The 24,925-nt window shown below is 39.4% G+C and overlaps 2 protein-coding genes across 3 annotated transcripts; one reads left to right on the top strand and one right to left on the bottom strand.

The window, feature by feature from the left end:
* Nucleotides 1-578: 578 nt before the first annotated feature.
* LOC134866085 (uncharacterized) lies at nt 579-16,203 on the top strand. Its single transcript, XM_063886025.1, has 11 exons — nt 579-777; nt 1,174-1,289; nt 1,574-1,664; nt 5,120-5,696; nt 5,929-6,001; nt 6,171-6,246; nt 7,462-7,615; nt 7,723-7,783; nt 7,872-8,002; nt 9,337-9,426; nt 12,751-16,203. The coding sequence occupies exons 1-11, from the start codon at nt 671-673 to the stop codon at nt 12,769-12,771; spliced, it is 1,497 nt and encodes a 498-aa protein (XP_063742095.1). The 5' UTR covers nt 579-670; the 3' UTR covers nt 12,772-16,203.
* Nucleotides 13,086-24,397, bottom strand: znf644a (zinc finger protein 644a). 2 transcript variants are annotated; one of them, XM_063886023.1, is made up of 6 exons: nt 24,350-24,397; nt 17,812-20,272; nt 16,719-17,294; nt 15,839-15,964; nt 14,785-14,887; nt 13,086-14,098 (listed from the first exon to the last, which is right to left on the bottom strand). In XM_063886023.1, the coding sequence occupies exons 2-6, from the start codon at nt 20,267-20,269 to the stop codon at nt 13,903-13,905; spliced, it is 3,459 nt and encodes a 1,152-aa protein (XP_063742093.1). In that variant the 5' UTR covers nt 20,270-20,272; nt 24,350-24,397; the 3' UTR covers nt 13,086-13,902. The 2 variants fall into 2 exon arrangements, with proteins under 2 accessions (XP_063742093.1, XP_063742092.1); XM_063886022.1 differs by having other exon boundaries at nt 24,289-24,393.
* Between the last annotated feature and the right edge of the window lie 528 nt (nt 24,398-24,925).

Raw genomic sequence — 24,925 nt, 5'->3', positions numbered from 1 at the left:
CTTTCAACATTTTGTCAGTTTAAGCAAAACTATAATTAATGCTACAATGAGCTGCAAGCCCCTAAGACCCTCTGCCTGCGGTAATTTAATAAACAACAAATGCTTATAGCAATATACAGTATGCAAGACAGATAATAATGAATGTGTTACTTAAGTAGCATTTTTTAAATAGAAAAAACAACAGGCACACTTAATCTGGGGCCTGCAAGGGCTCATTCAGGAACAAGGAAAGCTCAGACTTATGACTTACTATGTGTCAACTGGTTTAACGCTAATTTATTTATAACATAGGCCTATATATTAATTCGTACACCACTAAGCTTTACTACCAATAGTTGAAATCATTACTTGAGGAGGAACCACTATGTCAATAATTTCATGAACTGCATTAGCCTATGTTAGTTTTGTGTACAAATGTTCAGTATGGAACATTTTTACAAATAGCACAAATAAAACATAAAGAACATGAACAAATCCAATTGGAGATCTGTGATACCACGCTCCATGGCATTTAGTCGCAATCGAAAACAATTGAAAAGTACAGAACAATCACCTCTTGCATTATGCTGCCATCTGTCGGCAGGGGAAGGTTGACCTGCTGTTTGTAGGTGAACTGGCTTCTCTTCTCACACATTCTAATTCATTTACTTTCCAACAAAACAACCACACGATGAACCGTCTCAGTCAAGCTCCACCAAAGCCTTCAGCTCAGGCTGCTAAAGCAGCAGCTCCAGCTTTCAAACAGCAGCAGCAGCAGCAGCAGCAGCATCCTGGAAGGTAACGTTAGCTCAGTGCTTCACTTTAAACATATACGTTAGCTTAGCAACGCCAATGTACCTGAGAAGGTGTTCAGGTTAACAATGTTGTGCACGGTTGCCTGTTTGAATAGTTGGAAAACTGAGGGTGCATGCAATTATTATCAATCCCCACTTCAAATATATTTTTTAAAGAAACTGTTATATATGTAGCTATGTGGCTAAAGCTAACAACACAACATGCAAAGCCAGCTAAGTTTGCTAGCCTAACTTGTTGAAGTTAGCGCTGATAAAATTCCACCCTGCCGTTACTTTGTGACATTAATGTTAAGGAACTTAATATTTTATTGTTGTATTTACTTAGTCTTTATTATTGCGCTAATTTTACACGTTGACACCTGTTTTCTGTGATAAACAGAATACCCCTGGAATTCAAAGAAGCTATGCTTCATATCCCAGTGAAGCCAGCACAACACACCACAAAGAGGACATTTGCTATGGCTGCTCACTCAAAACCAGCCCAGAGACGTTCAGGTAACTTCAATGATCACAATGAAACAGACACAAAAGACGATTCTAAGTGACATTGAGAGATAATATTGATCCTTTTAATGAACAAACACAACTTCACAATACTTAATTCAAAATGGTATTTGAACAAATATGTCCCCTCGAACAAATATTGTGCTCCCTGCGATTGGAATATTTCACTACTCCTAGATAGCAATTATGATAACATTTTGGGTAATTGTGCAGCCCTAACCCAGTCCGTCCAAATATATGCTGTTTATTGTTATTCCTATTTTCTTATCATACAGCGAAACCCTCTGATGATAAATGGAAGTCTTCATTTCAACTATTAGGAGATGAAAATGACGCTGTGGACGAAATCAATGACAGTTCACAAAGGTAAGCAGCCAGTGATTTCTACTGTAAACTGACAGTGTCAGTGTCAGTGTAGAAAGTGATGTCACAATCCAGGACATCAAATATTCAAACTATTAACTTTGTTGTGACTTAAGTGTCACAGTTTCAGTTAATGCCGCACAACCTCCTATATCTATACCTCCTATTAGTTTTATCTCAATCCAGAAAAAAGTTTTCCTACAGCACGTAAAGTTTTTTAACACATTCATAGTGTACGTAAACATTAAGAGGTTAATAGTGTCATGCCCTTATAGAAACTATAGTGCTGCAACTAACAATTATTTTATTATCGATTAATCCCTCCATTATTTTCTATTCTATTCTATTTGGTCTTAAATGTCACTTTTTGAAAAATCTCTCTCAGTTTCTCAAAGTCCAGCATGATTTCTTCAAATGTGATGTTTTGTCATTCAAAAACCCACAAATTTTCACAAAGCAGGACATTTTCATATCGGAGATGCTGAACAGCATTACTTGGTTGATTCATCACTCGAATGACGAATCGATCAGTCGACTAACCATAGCAACTCTAATATGATCTACATTAGGGCTGTTTTCGACTAAGGATTTTCATAGTCGAATCTGATTCGTCAGATTTTGCCGTAGTCGACTGATAGTTCGAACCTTTTTTTTTTCAGATAGCAGCTAGATCTCTTTTTTTTTCCGTTTCAAACAAAAGAGCTCAAAAAACATGGTAGGTGTGAAACAAATACCTTTATTTATTTAAAGCCAGATGAACGAAACTGGGCATATTAAACATCACAACAGTTCACATAAAATCGGAACAAAATGGCTTCAAAAACAACAACGTGCCAAAACATGCCTTTATCGCTCAGTTAAGAACCTATTTCTTGGCTTTTAATTCAGTTTACACTCGGGAATCGGGATAAAATAAATAAATAATTAAACTTATCGCAACAGCCTGGAACTAGTGCAAAATGACATAAATGTTTTTAGAAATACAATAAGCCTGCCTGAATAAATAAAAACAATTATACAACAACGAAAAAATAAACATAATAAAAGTCAGAATCGAATGGGCTTCAGAAAGTGCACATGCAGCAAAAAGAGAGAGAGAGAAGAGAGAGAGAAAGAGACGCTCCCCACGCAGCCTCCAGCTTAATTCACAATTGTCCCAAAAGAAAAAGAAAAAAATCACTTCTTCACATAAGAAAAGTGTTCTACTGCACCTGTGATTATCTGATTTTTCTGAGGTTGTGTGCCAGGAAAACCAGCTTGTTCACATTGGTCGGGAAAAGTGCGCTCTTTGATTTGTTGGCAATGAAACCCGCTTTGGAAAATATCCTCTCTGAGGGCGTGGAGGTGGAGGGGATGCTGTGAAATCTCCTAGCAGCTCTTGACAACTTTGGATATCTATCCTCATTTTTCTTCCACCATTCCAGGGGGCCTCCAGTGCATTTAGTGAAGTCCTTCAAATAGGCCTTCATCTCGCTTGTCTCATCCTGTTCCTCCTCATCTTCATCACTGGCCAGCAGCATAGCCATCACAGTGTCCTGTTTTGCAGTCGGCCCAGGATCCACCGTGTCACTTTCCTCCTGGCAAGACCTGTCAGTTAGACTCTCAGCTAGTTCTGCCACCACTGAATACGCCTCATCTCTTTGGTCGTCGGAGAGAAAGGAGAGCTTCTTGAATCGTGGGTCAAGCACCGCCGCATCGCCTGTCCATCTCCTCGGACAGCGTAGTCTTGATGATCTTTGTGGTTCGACTGTCGACCGCATGCACCACCAAATGTCTTTTTTTAATATTCATAAGCATGGGGACAGTGGCAGACAGGGATGCATTATTTTCTTGGGACAAAAGCTCTGTCAGAGTGATTATTGGTTTAGGAACAGCGACAATGTCCTCTGCTGTGCGCCACTGTGATGTGGATAGCTCCAGGTCACGATCGGACCGTTTGCTCACACTGTCATCTGTGAGCACGGCTGAAACTGGCCCATTCTGTTCGATCAAGCGATCGAGCATCAAATAAACAGACTTCCAACGGGTGACAACATCCTGCATCAGTTTATGCTGAGGAACATTCTGTTGTTTCTGTTTATCTTGAAGTGCTGTGGTGGCCTTTGCGCTTTTTTTGAAATGAGAAACCAAGCGCCTTGCAGCGGCAACAGTGCGGCAAATGGGGTCCTGCTTCAGAGCGCTGTTTATGCAGAGTTGTAATGTGTGGCCCGCGCAGCGCACCCCTTTCATATTTCCCCAGGAGGACTGCTGGACCAACTGGTGGGTGCACGCAACCATGTTTGCTGCGTTGTCATGCACCACAGAAACGATCTTGGGTACTTGGAATGTCCCACTCGCAAATGATCTCCGTCAGTTCTCGTGCAATGCAATTTTTTTTGTTTCTAAAACAAAACTCTCCAGTCACCAGTCTCCAGTGATGAAATGTGATGTGACTGTGAGATAAGCCTCCATCTGAAGCGAGGTCCAGATATCAGTTGTGAAACTGACAGCTTCACAGTCCTGTATTGCCCTGGCTGTATATCTCTGACCGTGTTGATAGATATTTTGTGTGCACGATATCCATCACCGTAGCTCTTGTAGGGACGGTGTAGCCTGGCTCAAGTGTGCGCAAGAGTTCTTTAAATCCCCGACCCTCAACAATGCGCACAGGCCTCATATCAAGTGCCACAAACTCCGCAATCTGTTCAGTAATTTCCCTTTTTCTCTTCTCTGAAAGTGGTGGTCTCATATCAAGTTTTTTTTGCGTTAATCTCGGGGGCCGCCGCTGATGCAGACGTGCCGGTTGAGTTGTCGTCATGACAATGCGGGTGTCAATAATATTAACAATAATATTTTAATGGCTGTATTGATAAAAGAGTGGTAGAACTGTTTGTTTGTTTGTAAAGTTAACAAGCCTTACCCGCTTCAAATATATGCCATGTTGGTTGTCGTCGTGTGATATGCAAGAACCTGCTCACACAACTTACACTTCACTTTCTTCGGGTCATCTTTAACCTTTTCAAAATAGTTCCACACTTTTGATGTCTTTTTAGTAGCCATTGTGAGCCAATAAATCCGTAAACCCTAACGGTGCTGCTCACCTGCGCTCATTTGGATTGCGCAACTGCAGTGGGTGTGATTTATTAATACCGTAATAAACTAAGACTACCATTTAAACCAACACATCATTGGAACTCTTTATTAACATAAAATAGACAGATTTTGCATTAAAATAGGCTTTTATATAACAAAAAAGACATTCTATGTAACAATTAATGCTCGGCAGCCGCGGGCACCCCATATAGTCAGAATGGTATGGTCTTTGTTGTATAACAACATTTTACTAAGATTCGATACAAGGTTCATAGTCCAATCAGACCTCTCCAAATCGAATAGTCGAATATTGGAGGTCAGCCCTAATCTACATAAAGGTAAATTATGTATCATAAACACACTAACCCCTCTTTGTTTTCCCCCAGGGCTGAGATTTATGATCCTTATGATCCATTCTCGTCAGACTCTGAGCATGAGATGCTACAGGCCCAAAACCGCAACCAGTCACCCCCTGATAACGACAACCAACTGGAACGTCAGCGTTTGTCTCCAGGTCAAGACTGCCAGAAAAAACGCCGCTTTGCCTCCACCTTCATTGAGTCAGTGGGCATCAACATGCAGGACCTGATCCCTGAAACTGGACCGAGTGAGAGTCGAGATCTCAATCCAGATCATAGACTGCCTGATCACAGACAGCCTGATCACAGACAGCCTGATCACAGACAGCCTGATCACAGACAGCCTGATCACAGACTGCCTGATCACAGACTGCCTGATCATAGACAGTCTGATCATAGACAGCCTGAACGACAGGCTTATAGCCCCAGCACTGAATCACATGACAATCTAGGTTATGACTCCATGAGTAGACATCAGGACCACGGAGTGGGTAGCCCTGACAGGCTCATCCACGACTCCTCCACCCAGCACTTTCCTCCATCCTATGGAGAACAGCGGACCAATGGGGAGGAGAGGAACATAATCCCGGAATACATGAGTGAGGTATCAATAATAAGATTCAACAACTAGTAATGTTTGTTTTCTAAATGTTGATGTGATGTAGCACTGCTTTATCATTTGGCTTTAACTGAAGGTAGTTGTGGACGATAAATAGTCATTGTGTCAGGTCCAGTTGTAGACCTGAACAGCATACATGATCTGTTTGATGTCCTTTTTTATTTATTTTTTTGGATAATGGTGTGGTACCCATGACAGCCCATTCTCTCCTGTGTAGATGACCAAAGTTAGATTATCCCCGCCCAGGCTACAGAGGGACTATCCACTTCCGTCGGAATCCAGGGGAACAGGTACATTTGTGATGTGACCCAAATGTAGAAGAAGTCAGTACAGGAGAAACATTAATTAAATTGCATCAGCTTATGGAGAGTATTGTTTTTGAATAAGCAAAACAGTACTTCATTATTCTGTTGTGTGCATATATTTCCTCTGTAACCTAATAATTATTCTGATTTTAAGGTTCTACTGGATTGGACCATATTCCACCTTCATCAGATGTGCCAAGAATCAGGAAGTTGAGAATGATAATGGACACGTAAGAACTAAGGATACTGATGCATGATAGTTTAAATATGCTACACGTGTTGAGTAGTTACATCACACTCGTTGGCAACAGCAGCAACAACAAATAACATGGTTAGATATTTTTACATTTGCTTTATATTGTCATCTGCCATAGTTGGGCTAAAATTGTGCGGGTTGATCTTGTGGTTCAAATGAAGAGCCTTTCAAGCAACATCAAAATATGGCAGGGCAGCGTCAGCTTTGGCTGTAGTAGGAATTGCAAAAGATAGGAGTAAATTCTGATTAAATATTTTTGATTTGCACACATCCTTATTACCATGCTGATAGGCTAGTTGTTTTTAGCAGTCATCAGCTAAGACTAGGGCTGGGCATTTTTCAAAATATACACAAGGTATTGCGACTGCCTCTAGGTATACTGTTTGAAATGACTATATCACAAACATCTAGTACAAGTTTTCTTGTCATTTTTTTAAGCTGGCGTGAGTTTTGGCCTCTGCTTCTTTCACTTTTCCCCATTACTGTCTCTCCTTGTCACACACAAAACAACACTCATGTCTGTATGTCACACACACAGCTTATCAACCGCTGCTGTTCAGTCTGACAGGGGCTGTTTACAATAATGTGTTCAAACTGCGTGCTCCGGTCATAAATAAAAAACAGCTTCATATCAAATAAGTGCTCCCTAAACGTACCCAGAAACCAGGTTGTTTTATAGAGATTTATATTTGTGTAAACTGTATTGCATCATAGCCTAAACGCATCACTGTATTATTGAGGCCATTTATCCTAGCCTAGCTTAAAAGCTAGAGTAAGTGCCCAAGTATGTCTTGTTCAGAGCTCCTTGAATAGCGTATTGTATCTAAAAAGCGTCACATTTGTTATAGGGTAAATGACCAGGTTGCGAGAACATTACCATTGTGCAAACATTTAATTCCAATTGCTTTAAAACTTTGTGGCTTAATGCTTTGGTACTTTGAATGTTAGCCACTGTCGTCGCAAAGCTTTATCATAAACTGCCGATCTTGTTATGATGCCAGAGCTGCGTTGAACTGATTTACAACTGACTTCAATGTTAGAATGTTTTGATTGTTAGTCCGGTTTAAATGAGCGTCGCTTTAAGCTTGTATAAGATTATAGAAGTCATTTGTGCTTTCAAAAAGTCTGCTTTTTGATGTTAAATTGTGTATGTTCTGCAACACTTAATGTCAAAATATCTTTCTTTTAGTATCCCCTGTGACATCTCCTGTGATCTTTGTGATGTTGAGTTTATCAATGGCTTGGAGCTGGAGGATCACTTGGAGAGCAACAGTCATTGGGCTACCATGGAGTTCATCCAGCAGCAAAATAACTATGACGATATGACTATAGCCTTCATACAGGTAAATAATACAAAGTATGGCTAAATACATCCTTTTGCCTATTCCAAATGTTGGTGCAAATCATTATTTTGTTGTCGTGGTGATGGAAGTTTTTCTTATGTCTGCAGGAAGTCATGCTGCATAAAAGCCATCAGTGCGACCGAGCCATGGAGAGTAGTGCACTTCAAGGTAAATCACTTCCTTATGACACACGATCACTTATATAAGTATTATCTATTCCAGAAGTCTAAATACAATACAATCTTTGTTTCGTCAGCTCTGCAGGAAAACGACCACATGACAAAGATTGAAATGTTCCACTGTGCAGCTTGCAGTGTCTTCCTTTCCACAGCTGCTTCCTCAGTGCAGGCTCACATCACCTCTCAGGAACACCTTGTCAACACCAAGGTAGCACTGCTGGAAATTAACATAACCTTTGAAGATGGTATAGGCAGTGTATTTTGGGCATCATGCAGTATATATATTTATTTAAATGGTCTGGTCTCACCCAAGAAGAGTCAGAGTCGAGTCCCAGTCAAGTCATCATTGCCTGTGTTCGAGTCCGAGTCATCATGTGTAAATCTGAGTGGATATATTTGTTTAAATGTACCTTTTTGCGTGAGTACATCCAGACTCCAGATAAATCTAGCTTGAGTCCGAGTGCAAGTCCGATCGTCAATGTGCGAGTCTGAGTGCGCGAGAATTCAGGAGTCCGAGTTCGAGTCCGAGTCCGAGTCCATCACTGTGCAAGGTGGAGTCATGAGTCCCAAAAATCAGCACCCGAGTCCAGGACTCAAGTAATCCAAGTCTGGCACGTCCTATCAGATAGTGAGAGACTGATGCGACGACTGCCTACATTAAAAACAAACCCTAAAGAGGAAGACAGATTTTTTTAATCAAAAAGAGAAATTAACAATGTTGGTGAAGAATTTGAGAGAATGAAAGAAAATAAGTCTCATAACTTAGCTTCAGGCTTACCATAGCCAAGGCTTACAGCTGCGGCTAGCTTATAGCATATAAACGCTACAGTTGGCTGAACTGCTACGGTTAGCAAAACGCTATTTTTACGCTACACTATTAGCAATGTTTTTTCCTAATCTTTAAAACACTTTGCTCACATACATTTTCCAGCATTTGGACTACCTATACTGTAAATCTATACTGTATCTTTTTAATTTACGCACAACATCTATTGCACGTCTGTCCGTCCTGGGGAAGGGATCCTCCTCCATTTTTGCCCACTTCCTGGGGGTTTCTTTGGAAGTTTTCCTTGTCCGATGTGAGGGTCGGAGGACAGAGAGTGTCGTATTCATATTCCGTTCAAACTGTAAAGTCCACTGAGACAAAAGTAAAATGTTTGTATTGGGCTATATAAATAAACTTTGTTTGATTGATTTAAGCTAGTGAAAGCCTCGATACAGACCAACAAGTTTTCAAAGAAAACAAGACAGTCACACCTATTGTTAATGACTATGAATAACCCTTTGTGCTGGGAGGGGCTTAGGACTGAGGAAAACACTGCAGGATGAGGGGTTGTCTTCAGATTCTGGCATACTATGTTATATGAAACAACTAGGACTACACTATGCTGGAACGTTATTATGGGCTGCTTACCCAATGATGCTAACGATAAACTGCCTACCCCAGCTTTGACAATTTATAGTGCCTTAAATCTCTTTTTTCTTTAGTCAAGTTTAGGTGATGATTTATAATTCTGATGGGATTTTTTTTTTTGCCTGAAGGATTGTCAGGTGGAGCAGAGACTTTCCTGCCTTGACAAAGCAGGAACCATAATGAAGAAGCTGAAACATCAGTTCGAACACTTCCTGGAGGTATTTACCAAGAAACAACATTTCAAAACTATTCAAACTCCACCAATGGCATCATGGAGACTTGTGTTAAGAAGAAAGAAATGATACACCTTTCCAAACTTATTTTGTTTCTTCAATTGAGTGGATAATTCAAATATGTTATGAATTACATAAATAATCCCCTAAAGTTAAAAGCATTAACACTCTCCTTCCATTTGTATATATGAGATGGCGCTTCTTTTTTATTTATGTGAATATTGCGTTCAAATATATAGGGACAGCGAACCAAATCTTTCCATATCAAGGAAAACAAAATCAAAATGAAACCTGTTATGATTGCCTTCAGTAATGCATTTTTTTCAAGCCTCAGTACACTATATAAACAGTAGCACTAGGAAATAGTACCAACTACGGATACTAATAAAGTAATCTATAAAATGTACCACCAACTATTCTCTGATTCCAGCATCTTAAATGGGATTTTTTTTATTATCCTTTACTCCTCCTCAGTTGTGCAAGAAGTACAGAAATATTTTTCTTATCTGAAAGTAGCAATACCAAATTGTAAAAAGTACTCTGTTACCAGTAAAAGTCCTACATTCAAATAGTAACTTGAGTAAAAGTACGAAAGTATTGGCATCAAAATAAACTTAAAGAATCAAAAGTAATGTCCCATTTCAGGATCACATATATCGAGGGCTTGGAACCAGAGGGGCGTAAGTGGCATTTTGGGCGAAAATTAGTTCTATATGTCAAATTAAAGGTCTTGATGAGCTCTATCTAGTCGTTGCAAAAAGACGCATCAGGAATCAACCTGTATTGAATAAAGCAACAAAACAACAAAGACCGAACACAAAAGTTTGAGCATTGTTTGGAGCCAGAAGGGCGCAAGTCCACTTAAGCCCTACTGGCTCTGAACAATACAAGAGCCTACAGTATTTTTCAGAGCCAGAAGGGATTAAGTGTAGGTAGTGCCCCTAAACAGCACTAACTAAAATGGAAAGATTTTTCCAGGAAAGATACAAACAAGCTCTACTTGGAAAGATCTCTGAATCTGCCAAAAATGTATGCACTGTATAAAGAGAAATGCGAACAGGAGTGGAAGATTAAACCAGAAAAAACAAAGTCTTTATAGAACAGTGTTTGACAATGAGTTCAATCTTGCCTTTCACACTCCGAAGAAAGATGCATGTAAACACTGTGAATGGTACCAACGTTTAGAAGACAGTGAGAAGACTAATCACAAGGATGAAAAATGACTAGAATAAGATTTTTGATGCATTAATGCATCTATAACTGCTGTTAGATAATGTAGTGGAGTGAAAAGTACAATATTGGTTTCCAAAATCTATTGAAGTAGAAGTATATAATATTATAAAATGAAAATACGCAAAGTAAAAGTACCCTGAAAAGTATACTTAAGTACACATTTAAATGTACTTCATTGCATTCCCTCTCTGTTCTTCTACAGTGGTATGCAAAAGTTTGGGCACCCCTTAGGAAAACCACTGCATCAGTTTGTCACTTGCTGAGCTTTTGAAGCAGCAACTTCATTTTAACATATGTTATACCTTATGGTAACAGAAACATCTCAGTAGTGAAATAACTTTTATTGGTCAAACAGAAACATGTTTATGTGCATTCAAACAAAAATAGGCATGTGCATAAATTTGGGCACCCCTAAGAAATAATTCCATTAATATTTAGTATTGCCTCCTTTTGCTGCAATAACGGCCTGTAGACGCCTCCTGTAGCCACAGACAAGTCCCTTAAGCCTGGCAGGTGGTATTTTGGCCCATTCTTCCACACAAAACGTCTCCAGTTCAGTCAGGTTTCTTGGCCTCCGTGCATGGACAGCCTTCTTCAAATAAATCCATACATTTTCAATGATGTTAAGGTCTGGGGACTGGGATGGCCATTCCAGAACATTGTACCTGTGCTTCTGCATGAATTCCTTGGTGGATTTTGATCGGTGCTTAGGATCATTGTCCTGCTGAAAAATCCAACCCCGGCGTAGCTTCAACTTTGTGACTGACTCTAGAACATTCTTGTCAAGAATCTCCTGGTACTGTAAGGAATTCATGTGGCCCTCAACTTTAACAAGTTTTCCAGTACCTGTGCTAGCCACACAGCCCCATAACATGATAGATCCTCCACCAAATTTTACAGTGGGCAACAAGTTCTTTTCATTGAATGCAGTGTGTTTTTTTCGCCATGCATACCTGTTCATGTTATGACCAAATAACTCAATCTTGGTCTCATCTGACCACAGTATTTTGTTCCAAAATGCTTCTGGCTTGTCCAGATGTGCTTTTGCATACCTCATGCGACTCTTCTTGTGATTAACACTCAGGAAAGGCTTTTTGCACATCACCCTTCCAATGAGCTCTTCCTGGTGCAAAGTACGCTGGATTGTGGAACGGTGAACAACTACACCATCAGCAGCCAGATGTTGTTGTAGTTCTCTGGAGGTGGTCTGTGGCTTCTCTGTGACCATTTTCACCATCCTTCGCCTGTGCCTTTCCCCTATTTTTGTCGGCCTACCACATCTTTCCTTCACACGGACTGTTCCTGTGGCCTTCCATTTCACAACTACGTTTCTGACTGTGGAGACAGACAGTTTAAACCTGTCAGATAATTTTTTGTACCCTTCTCCTAATTTATAATGTTGGATTATCTTAGCTTTCAGGTCAGTGGAGAGTTGTTTTGAGGTCCCCATCTTGCCACTCCCTAAGAAAGAACCTAGGCCAGGCACAGCCAGCTATTACCTATGTTAAATAGCCTTTTTCATGATTGGTTCCACCTGTCTTTGTAATTGAAGGTCTAATGAGCTAATCAAAGCAATTTTGTGCAGCAACCTGTCAGCTATAAATCCGTACAGGTGTTGAAATGAATGCTATTTATAAGGGTGCCCAAACTTTTGCACATCCCATTTTTTGCATTTTATTTTATTATAATAAAACTATGTAATGCTACCCTAAGAATTTTGGTCTGGAAAACACTAAAACGTCTACATCTTTGTAGGAAAACAAATGTTGTTGCTGTGATCTTCTATTATAAAGGAAAAGCAAATTGTCATGAAATCTCAGAGGGGTGCCCAAACTTTTGCATACCACTGTATGACGGTAAACAGAAATACGTTAAGATGTAGACTAAACATTAAAGGAGGATGTCATCTTGGGCTTTTGGGGAAAATGTGGACATGATTCAAAATGATCTAACCTTTAATAACTATTTCTTAATTGAGAAGATAACCATTAATACAGTCCTACTAGTGATTACTATTAAAATGGACTCTATAAGGCTCTATGATGCAGCTATCTGATGCCTTTCTGTTTTTCTCAGGGTGGCAGCCCATTTGAATGATGGAATCAATGAAAGTCTCCGAAAGACGGCTGATGAAGAACTATGAAGTTAAAGCACTATCACCACCACCACATGAATGCTGCATTTATGAGGGGTTTATTATTGAGTCGTTCAGGATTTGTCTGAATAAAGAGACTCATCTTGTATCAAGGTTTGTTCACACCATATGGACTTTCTTGTCGCTTTGTTTACACATTGTTTGTCTACAGTTCTCCTAGCATCACCATTTGAGCCTTCCAAGAGGACAGAGTGTGTAGTATTATTAATTTACAGGTTGAATGTTTTGTGAGAAAAAAAAGATAGAAAAAGACAACTTGTTTCTTGTTTTCTTTTATTTAGAACACAAATGTTTTAAGCATTGTATCTGTGTGATATAGTACATTTAAAATTAAATTATTTTCAAAACATTATTCAAACATTAAATATAGGTGACATGTATGAAGGGCATGGTCAGCATCAGCTGTGCTTTAACTCTTTTTTTTTTTTCTTAACAACCTTCAGTTTAAATTTTGTATTTGTACTAAAAACAATGCATTTACTGAAATACTATTTTAAAAAAACACTTTCTATGCATTACAAGTTTGTAGACATTTTCTTTTTGTTCTCGCAGAGTAGCTCATCTTCCACTCGGGATTCTTGGAAATGTTTATTGTGAGTTTTCAGGTGCTGTCATTTTCAGTTGGAATATTAATCTCACTCACTCTGTGGCCTGGAAACAGAGACTGTGGGCTTGGACATGTTGCAATAGAAAATAAACATGATTTTAAGCATCTTTTAAAAAGTGAAAAAAAGAGAGGTGCTCCCAAATTTTGACAAAAATGGAAACCATGAAAAATCTGAGGTAAAGGTTGTCTTCATTAGAAATGGATTCCACACTACATTACTGCATAAAACAAAATGGTGTGTCCGTTGGAAGTGTATTTCCAAAAAATGAACCATGTAAAAACTGAAAAAAAAGGTAACATTATCCAAATAATTAAAAACTATCTGTCCAAACATCTACAATATATATCCATCATTGAGCAATGATGTACTTTTAGCCAGTATTTCGACTAAAAAAAAGAAAAAAGTGAAAACATCCAATGTACATACACATAGAGTCTAGTGAAATCTAAAAGGTCCCCGTTGGCTTCATGAGGCAGCATGTGTGGCTGTCAGAGAGCTGTCTTGGTCAGTCTTGAGAGTTGAGGTGTCCGTGGGCAGCGAGGGCACCTCCACCATGCCCAGCCCAGTGTGAGGGACACTAGTGTTCATAATGTGTCTCTGTAAGTGTTTAATCCAGTCCTCCTGCACTGACAAGGGACCCTGGAAGACGAGGTCACAGAACCTGCAGAGTTAAAACATTGATAAAAAGATATTATTACACAGCTTAGATGAACACTCAATTCTGATTGGTCCTTTTGGAAATTCAGCAGTCTGATATTTCTCGATAGCAGACCGCTGTTAAGGATAGTGGACTGTTGCTAAGGACGCACTGTTCAAGGGACCATGTGCCACAGAACGATGTCCAGTCACTTTTACGCTAGAAAACACATCGTTTCCTGGTTCTCCATCAGAAAAAAACATTTGAAATATTTATTTGTATATTTGTTTTTGATTCATATTTGCTAAACTGTCCACAGTCCAAAGAAAATAAAAAGGAACAATAAAAAATTGTGATTTGGACAGTCACAGAAAACCTTGATCAGTGCTGCCGTCATCTCGAGTTACATTGCTGTCGCCGCAGTTCCAGCCGTTGCTTCACAGAAGAATTACACTTTTTTCTTAGCTGAAGCAATACAATAATTGAATACAATCAATTACCCGACAGGACTATTTAAAACCCCTTTGCTCCTCTTTGGAGTACATTCTTCACAATAATTGTTTTATAGTTAAGAAAAAGGTTGGCAACAGAAGCAAACAGAACCCAAACATATTTTGACATCGGTCCAACATACTGTTGGATTGCAAACACGTTGATGTATGCTATTAAAAAATAGTATCAGTATATTCTAAACTTTGCACAAACATTACCTGCAGGTGAGTCTGTACATTTCCTCTGGAGTTTGTGGTAAGGGCAGTATCTTCTTCTTTGAGCCAGGCCTTGAGCGATGCCTCCTTGCTTTACAGTCAAATGCTGAGAGACAGAACAAACTTTATTAATCATCAGCACTACCCTTGATAATTTAACATCCAAACGGGATGTGTGGACATATATTATCTCTCTCTTTATTCATAATTAATATTCTGGCTCTGTGTCTCTGTGTCAGTTTTGGCCAATCCAGTGTCACTAGGACCAAAAGCCTAACACATAAGTTTAATTATCTGTGTCTGCAGGAAAAGTAAGCCCTTAAGGCTTTCCGTTTCAAAAAGGTTGTTCCTCCAATGGATGCATCCATGAAGCTCCACAATTAAAACCAATGCTAGGTTGGTGTTAGAGGAAAAACAAACTATAGCTAGACAGTATGATTAGAAAAACTGATTATTTTGAAATTTTAGAAAATAGTTTTAGGAGGAAGGACATTTTTTAACACGTTTTGTCTAAACGATATAAATGATGTGCTTTGCTGGGAAACAGTTCATATAGGCATAACTGTTTAAGTAAAATCTCAACGGGTTATCTTTAAAAAAAAGTTGATCTAATGTATTTGTACCTATAGCATATGGTCACACTGACTTTTGGGTCAGTTTTGAAAAAATGTCCACTCAAAGAATTCCAAAAATTCTATCCCTAACACCGTTCTGACAAATCTATATTGCCAGTGCTCAAGTACATGGATTAGCAACAAGGATGTGATCCTTCATTGGATGTCCTACCTCCCAAATACTGACAATTGTATTCATTAGAACGGAAAACCAAGCCAGAGACACTACCCTCAGGAGTGAAACCTGAGGTCTCTACGGAGATGGATGGGAACATTAACAACTGCATACCAAAGACCAAAGTATTAATTTGAGTAATGGTTTCACCTCCACACTGGCAAATACTGTTCTAAAAATATATATACATGATCAAAATGACCAACCTGTGCTCTAAAAATGGCTGTTCATTATGTCTTCAACTTAATCTGTTGCTGATTGCGCTTACCGGTTCCGTCAAGTAAGGCATTCCTTTTTCGCTTTGCATATGCCCGCAGGTGATTAGACAAGCTAACACCACTGTGGAAAGTTGCATTGCAATGGACACACATTTTCCTATTGAATTCACCTTTCTCTGTAAAAACAGAAAAAATACAAAGACAAACAAATAAGTTAACATGGTCATGCTGATTTGTTATTGGTATTGAATTGTAGGATTTATCAACAAAAGGTCCTTCCACTCCTTTCTGTGGCAAAGTTAGGAATCTCAATCCAATCATGTAAGATTAATAACATGTATAGAAACTGTCCTATCCTATTGTTCAAAACCCTGCATGCGTAATTACTGCTATTAAAGTTTCAAGACAGAAATAATGTTATTCTTTTGAATTATTATGTGCAATAAGCTCCTCAGTTTTGGCTACAAAATAAGAAGCATTTTAAGCCTTTATGCTGATGACACCTCACTTTAACAACATTTACAATCTGATGTGTGTATGCTTCTCAGATATTTGCATTGAACAACCGCAACTTAATTTTGTGAGGTCATTCACTTCTCTAATCTATATTTTTTTGCTTTTTTAACCTTGTTTGTAAGATATCAATCTGGCACGAACATGATAATAGACACAGACCGATGTACTGGTGATATAAGTCGATATTGGACTATTCCAAATAAATATATTAGTTTCCCCGATTCAAGATTAATACATTTTTATATTAAAGTTTTCTATTAGGCGTACATTTGATATTATCATATCAGAGATATTGATCATATTTTCATACATAGAATTACAGGAAATTATTATTATAGACCATGCTCAATTAATCAAAACACTTCCATGCCCAGTATATAACCTACTGGTTAGTCATTTGAGGGAGTAACTTACCGCATATTGAATTTGGCAGTGAAGACGAAAGTCTTGATCCTGGACAGTGCTCACTGTTTGAAGAAACAAACATGTTCCTTGACATCTGAAGGGACCCCTTTAGTTTGCTGTCCTCCTGACACTTCCTCTTCTTCAGAATTCCTATCAAAGCAGTTGTGCCCGAGAGTGAATTTTTAACATCCAACTTAGTCTCTGGTTGCCCTTCTTCAGATTCTATTCCCGCCAAGGAAAATGGGGGCATCAATGGTGTGTCATCAGTGCAAACGCTGGGGCATCCAATGGGCGGCAGCGTGAAACGGTCAAAACTGGAAAGCTTTGAGGAAGCACCGTATTGGAAATGGTTCCTTTTCTTTCCCACAATTTGGAGGGCCCGTTGGAACTCCTTCTTGTCACGAATCAACTCGCGGAGTAAACATAACGGGGATTTTTTCTTTGTTGCAAAGCTTTTACCAAGCTTTTTGAGGTGGCCTCTTATGTGGTTGGACTGACCAGTCCTGTTATCAAATGAGTCCCCACATAAAGGACAGGAGTGAATGCTCTTCACAGTCTCAGATTCGGACTCCTGTTGCTGTAACGCTGAAAAAATACAAAAGATAAGAGCAAATCAGAAACATTTTACCATTAAATGACAAAAAGACATAGTTCAGTTAAAAAAGGATTCCTACGTAAAATAGAAAGTAAACCTAGGTTAAACCTAGTTTTAAAATGAAGTTTTACTTTGGTTGGCTTGTCTATTGGTTCTATAAGCTGCAAGAACAGAAATCTTGGATGTGCCAAGGTGGCTAAAAGGTTTTCCAATGGGGGAACACAACCAGGTTGTTTAAAAACTGTTTTTTTTCCACAGAATAGGTCAAACCACAGAAGACCGTCAAATAATGTCTCTAATAATCTTTAATTTCAATGAAAAACCAGTGTGCACGACTACGCTTACAACAATGCATACTCATCCCGAAGGTTGTTATAAGAATTCACAAAATTGACGTTAAGTCATAACGCCACTAGTGTTATATAATACCAAACAGCACTGATGGTCAAAGTCACAAACATATAAGCAAAGTCTAAATAGAAGAACATGCAATAAGTGCATAACTACCTTTTTTCAGTCTCCGGTATGCTGACATCTTCCGTCGAATTCGTGGCCTCCTGTCGTGAGTAACTACTTGCTCAGGAGGAACCACATGGCGTGCATTGTAGCTCAGTCCAACCCTATGAAGATGCCCTCGGACATGATTGGACAATCCAACGCCCGACTCAAAGACTGCAGGACAGTATGGACAGTTCTTGCGTTCCGAGTCCAACTCTGACAAATCCTCTGTGAAGTCTTCACACAATGGTATTTGGTTGGCGTCAAAGGCGTCTTGAAAGACTTCTGTTTCTATGCATTCTTCTTTGATTTCAGGGTCAGTCTGCTCTTGCTCTTCAGTTTTTATTTTTTCAAACAACCTTTTAGATGCTTGCAGAGCACCCCTCATGGACATTCTTCTGCTATAGGTATAAATTATGTTTTGCTTTTCTTTCTTCATACCACTGTCAAAAAAGTCGGTATCCGCATCTGAATCGGTAAACTGGAAAATGTCTTTTTTGTCATAGTCTGACAGTTCGTCTTCTTCTTCTTGGTTTATATTCTGTGGAGTTGGCAGAGTTTTTGGTAAGATGAAGCATGAGTCTTGGTCAGATATGTTTCGATATGGGGTGGACATCTTCCTTTTAGACGGTGACTTTCTGAGTGTTGACTGATCTCTTTCGGCTGGACTATGGCCATTTGGGGATAAAGCTGCATCTTCAACTTTGACTGTCAAGGATCCAGGCAATTGATCAGAGACATCTTTGTCACATTTGGAATCCTGAACCGATGTGCTGCGATTATTGCTTTCCCTCTTCGGTTCTGAATTTTTTTTCCCATTTCTTTGTCGGGACAGGAGAACATTAATGGATTTGTCGAGTTTTGATTCCGTTAGTTGAGACTTGAGACCTCTCTTGATCTTGCTATTTTTGAATAAGTCTGAAATATCATTGGACTCAGTTGGTGAACAAGCTCTTTTAGACGAGATCTGTTTTTTTATAGAGATTTTAGATGTAAACTCTGCATCTTCTACAGAAGATTTATTACTAGGCGTGTGCGCCTCCTTAGATTTTTGTGCAGTTTTTTCTTTCATCTGTTCAGCTTCGTATTCCTCAAAGGTTTGTTGATGACGTCGCAGAAGGTGATTACTAAAAACTATTTCGCTAAAAGCTCTATAAGAACAAATGTTACAGGAGTAGATTTCAGAGTCTTCCTTCTGGATCTGATTTCTAACAGTAATAACAGTATGCTGCATAATGCCATGTCTCCTAAGATCTGTCTCACTCATAGTCCTGAAGCTACATTTGTCACATCTAAACTTTCTCTTGTCCTTCTCGTGTGTTTTTGCATGTTGAACAAACTTGTTTGGGCAGTTTGTACCAAATGGGCACTGAGGGCAGAAAAGATTCTTTTTATCCTCTTTCTTCTTATCATTCATGCGTTTGATCTCCTTAGCGAGTCTTGCCGTTTTCTCCTTGTGCATGGACATGTGCTCAAAAAGCAAACCACTTTGTTTAAAGGACTTTCCACATTCTCTGCATATAAAAAGCTTTGGCGAAATATTCGGCGCGTCAACATGAGACTTCACGTGACGAAGTAAATGATGTTCTTTCTTGAAAACAAGCTTACATTTTGAGCAAGGGTAGCATAGCGGTTTTTCCTCAGAATGAGAATTTATGGTAAGTCTTCCCTTTATTGGTAAAAGCCCATGACCGATACTGTTCTCATTGGAGTTTCTGGCAGGTGGATTGTAAAGAATTTCCTTGATGGCCTTGACTGTTCCATTAGGATACTTTGTAACTTTACCTGATGGTGATGACTCTGACTGGGAAAGGTTTCTTGACTTTCTGAATTTTCTGAATGGAATGGAATCTACTTGGTCTTCAGCATCAGACAATTCCTCAGGTGACTTGTGGCTCAGATTGGGGTAAAGGTCCTCTGAAGGATCCACCATGACAACCATGTCCATTTTTCGTCTCCTTGTCTTTTGGCTGTTGGAAGGAAGGTCTTCATCTTTAAGCTCCTCACCAGGGGAATCCCCATGGTTCTCCCAAAGAAACTGCATGAACTCTTTGTGAGGGTCCCAATGAAGGTCACTGGCATTACTGAAATCATCCAACGAGTCCTCTGGAGAGTCTTCATCAAACCCCCAAATTCCTGCAGTGTCAATTTCCTGCACCGTTTTTAATGGGGTGATGCTCTTCGTCTCCTCTTTCTCTATAGAGATGCTGTTGAGTTCATGGGCTTCTGTAGCCTGGTGCGAAGATGGTCCATTTCCCAGGCCAACCGGAGACAGCATATCTGTGTTTGACAAAACATCTAGGACACTGTTTTGTTTCGTAGAAGGCTTGCTGAAAGAATTGGTGCAAGATGCGGATTCTTGGGCCATTCTCACTGGTACTTGCAAGAGTGTGAGGGCATTGATTTCAGGATCTGCATCTTTGTCGTCTTCATCAACACCTGTCCGACATGACATTTCAGCTGCCATGACCTGAAAAAAGAAAATAGCCTTCTTAGATATTCCTTAACTACAAGTAACTACAACATCCTGTTATTACTGTCATTTACCCAAAGGTTACATTTAAAACTTTATCACCGTAGGTGGCTTATCTGTCCCGGCACAATAACAGATAACTGATCTTGGTAGGGTTGTTGCCTTTTGAATTTCTGTCTGTATACTGAAGGTAAAAATGTTCCTCTTTAATGTCCTTTTGAGATTTTGGCTTGATAGCGTCAACCTAGACAAATGTGTGGTGAGGTATTGTGCATTCATATTAATGTATGGTGTTAGAAGGCCTTGAGAAAGAAACCCAGCAGACAGCTCTTTGTAAAACAGGCCTTGTGGTGGGTATGACTTTTTAAGTACCATTTTAAACATTTAAATACAAGGAAGTCCAGTTTGAGAAACAGATTAATGCATGTAATGGCTTAACAAATGCCAAAAGACTGCAAATAGATTGTAGTTCTCACAGAGAGGATTTTTTTCAATTCTTACATTTTGGAAACCATGTTGTATATTTCATATGGATTGTGAGGTAAACAGTAACGGCTAGTGAGAGCAAGAAACAGAACAGAAATGAGGGCTTGAATGTCAATATTGATAATGCAAACTATTAAAAAGGCCAATACGCTGCATTTTCATGTTTTTTATTTGTCCCTCCCTGGTGTGAAAAAAAGCCTTTAGCCTTGATCATTATAAACCGGACATTTTTGAATTTGTATTTTTGCTTTCATTTTCTAATTGCACGGAAATGCAGCAATAAAAAAGGTTTTGCTTTGTTAATTGTTTCATCACATGGCGTAACGATAACAAATATAGCCCTTGCAGTCGCAATGTATTTTATATAACACTTTAGCGCTAGCTGACACTCACAACAAAATAGTCTATAGACTGTCATGTTTTTTTCAAATGTGTAGAGTCGAGTGTAATGTGCCTCACAGCCACTAGAAACAGCGGGAAAAAAATGTGTTTATTTTTTAAATGAATATGGGGCAGAAATGGTTAGTTAGGGAGAGACGATTAGTTGAGCAGAAAATGTATCTGCAACTATTTAAAAATGTGTTCGTGTTTTTTTAAAGATTCTCTAATGCCAGCTACCTGTTTTTTTGTGCGGCCTATAGAGTGTCGCAGGAACGAGTCCTAAAACCCGGAAGTAAGTTAGCATTTTACAACTTCCTGTTCCCTCGTCTCAGAGTAAGTGCGATTTCTCCGTAGGATTTTGGAAAATAGCTCGAAATAAGGTCTGTGATTGACACAAACGACAGACGGATCACGTTCACGTTATACGACATTAAATACATCAGCAGTGACCCCCCACTGGTGATTTTTGAAGAGTTTACGTGTCTGAAAAATGATGGTTGCTAACAAGTGGCTGAATAGGACAACAGAAGTTGTCGAGGACGTTATACGTCACTACGCCAAACACGTAAACACTGTGGCTAAGTTTGTTTTCCCCTGTAAAATTCAGTGTGGCTAAAAGGAAAAGCTTTGTTAAAATATGCAAGCGCATGAAAGTCAGTTGAAAGGATCTTAAGTTGGCGTGACGTTGAAGTCGTGCGACCCTGTTGTACTCGTCTGTAGTTCGTTTATAGCAGGAGTATTCAACTAAAATTCAACGAGGTCCAGACTGTGTCATCAAACTAACAAAGTACAACAATATTTATTGTCTCTTGAACTATACAGATATACAGTATAATACTGTAGATATTTTTAATGTTCCACTCGGCCTGGATTTAAAATTAAATAGAGAAAATAAATAAAATAGCTTTTGAATGTGTGCATCTTAAAAGAGCTTAATTTTAGAACGTTTAAATAAAGAGCAGCAGCAGCTGGAGTTTCCCTTTCTCTTTGTCAACGTTTCACATCTTAACAGTTTCAGCCAATTATACAACATATCAGTCCGATCATAACAATGGAACAGTTTTAAGGGTTGTCTTTCTGTCCCTCTTATATTCCACTCCCTCACCGACTGTCTTTTGTTCAGTGAGAGGACTGAGCCCTAGCCTGTCCGGCCAGGATTTCTCATACACATGTGAAGGTGCTCATTGGTGCTCCACTCACCGCCTTCTCTCTCTGTCTCCCGCTAACTCGTCTCTCCCCTCAGTGTTCTCTCCGTCTTCTCTCTCCCGCTAACTCGTCTCTCCATCTTCTCTCTCCCGCTAACTCGTCTCTCCATCTTCTCTCTCCCGCTAACTCGTCTCTCCGTCTTCTCTCTCCCGCTACCTCGTCTCTCCCCTCACTCTTCTGTCCATCTTCTCTCTCCCACTAACTCGTCTCTCCCCTCACTCTTCTCTCCGCCATCTGTCTCCCGCTAACTTGTCTCTCCCCTCACTCTTCTGTCCGCCTTCTCTGTCTCTCGCTAACTCGTCTCTCCCCTCACTGTTCTCTCCGCCTTCTCTGTCTCTCGCTAACTCGTCTCTCCCCTCACTGTTCTCTCCGCCTTCTCTGTCTCTCGCTAACTCGTCTCTCCCCTCACTGTTCTCTCCGCCTTCTCTGTCTCCCGTTAACTCGTCTCTCCTCTCACTGTTCTCTCCGTCTTCTCTCTCCCGCTAACTCGTCTCTCCCCTCACTCTTCTATCCATCTTCTCTCTCCCCTTACTCTTCTCTCCGTCTTCTCTCTCCCGCTAACTTGTCTCTCCCGTCACTCTTTTGTCCATCTTCTCTCTCCCGCTAACTTGTCTCTTCTTCTTGTGTTTATCTCCCTGTATCGCTCACTGGTCTCTTTCGCTCCCTGTTGGCGCCGGTTAAAATGGAATTGCCCCTTCAAAATGAAAATCCCTTATTAATGTATTGATTATTACTGAACTATGGTTTATAGCATAACGTTAGCATTTAGCTTCTGGTGATTAGATTTATGCTTCGAAAATTCTAAAAGTAGGGTAGACATGTGGAGATTATCTGGCTGAACAAAACGTGCATTTATCAAACAGGTTCGTTTTCCTCAGATCTTATTTTTTACAATACTCCAAAATCCTATGGAGAAATTGCATTGCTTTTTTGTCGAAGGAACCCATGCGCAGCTTACTTCCGGGTCGGCCTACAAAAATACGTCATCCCTGTGGCGCTTTTGATAGTTAACCTCACATTAAAGAAAATGTTACGTTTTTTTCCCCCTGTTTACATTTTAGCATCTAAGAGATAAAGCAGATAATTGGCCGATTTGTCTGTTTGTTTCAGTTGTAGCCGCAAATACAATCGTAATCAGTGATGGTTAAGATGTTTTACCACCTAGCTCAGATTATAATGACAATTTAACACTTTTAGAAGGCTGTGACAAATTTCAGAAGGACAACAAGTCAGATTCATGCTTCAATTCCATGATTGATATGCTTTATAAGCTACAATAGTTCGTTTTTGAATTGATTAGAATATGTCTGTTTGATGTAAAAAGTAAACCATTTAGTAACTTATATTGTCATCAGTGTTAGATTATTTACTCAACCAACAATCATTGACTACAATATAAATATATTTAATTTAAATATACTTGACACTTGCTTTGATGATTAATCGTGGCCGTTTATAACGCTACAAGGTCGCAGGAGTGAGAGGTCTTGCATTTGAAGGGCAATAAAAGTGCCATACCAAGTGAATGCTCCTGTGTAAGATGTTTCTAACATCTACACAGCAGCACTGAAAATGCAAAGAGATGGACCTCGGAAATGGCTTTTAATAAGCGGTTGGGGATTTTGTACAGAGCTAAAACTTTCAACACAGTAGTCCAGTTATATGCCAACCTACAATAGTTGGAGTATGTTTCCAATGCTATTTTAATACAGGCCGAATTGTATAATGTATACCAAGTCCCATAAGGGTATCGTTACATTTCTTTGACGTTTATAACACGCTGTGTTGTTGGATGCTGCTTGTGGGAGCTGCAGACCATTCCATTAAGGCTGTTCCACACCAAAACCTATTCTTCAGGCTAAACTATAGCTATTGACAACCGTTTCTCGCTAGTAACACAACAGACATCAATAATATGATGAAAAACAAACAAACGTTACCTTCGAGCGGTGCGGATGCAGACAGGGAACAATTTAAACGATGCATTGAATAATTTCTTACTTTCGTCTTCCATCTATTTCACAGTCGCCATTTTCCGTGGTGGTCTGGTGTGGGACAGAACATTTCTTTTGTAAGGGGAACCATACATACAATTGTCTCCACGGTAACAAAACAAAGACATACTTCAAATATTGTGTTGGTAGTGGAACTATTTTATAAAATAGCTATAACTAAAAGGTCATGCAAGATATTGTCTTGTACATTTTCGTCACGTAATGTTACGAGACGGCGCCATGTCCCCCCGAAAGATTTGTAATGGTTCAGTCCAGATAGGAGGAATAAAAAACCTGAGTTAATGACCATCTCCTTTGAGTATCAGATTTTTTTAGGTTGACGGCGGCGTAATCGTCGTTTTAATTGATACAATGAATTGAAGTCTCAGTTAATAATTGTTTTATTTTTTAAAAGAACAGACTTAGTTTTGCTATGTAAATTTGTCATTCACACAAAGACACTACTTGTTTGCCAACACAGGAGAGATGTTACAGTGTGCCCCAATGGTTGTCTTTTCCTCACAGGTCTTTGTTGCTTTCGCGGCCGGTTAAGTTATTCACAGTGACGTGTGTTTTAAACAGA

This window comes from Eleginops maclovinus, chromosome 6 (assembly GCF_036324505.1).
Source record: "Eleginops maclovinus isolate JMC-PN-2008 ecotype Puerto Natales chromosome 6, JC_Emac_rtc_rv5, whole genome shotgun sequence".
NCBI lineage: Eukaryota > Metazoa > Chordata > Actinopteri > Perciformes > Eleginopidae > Eleginops > Eleginops maclovinus.
This window is presented reverse-complemented; position numbering and strand designations above follow the sequence as displayed.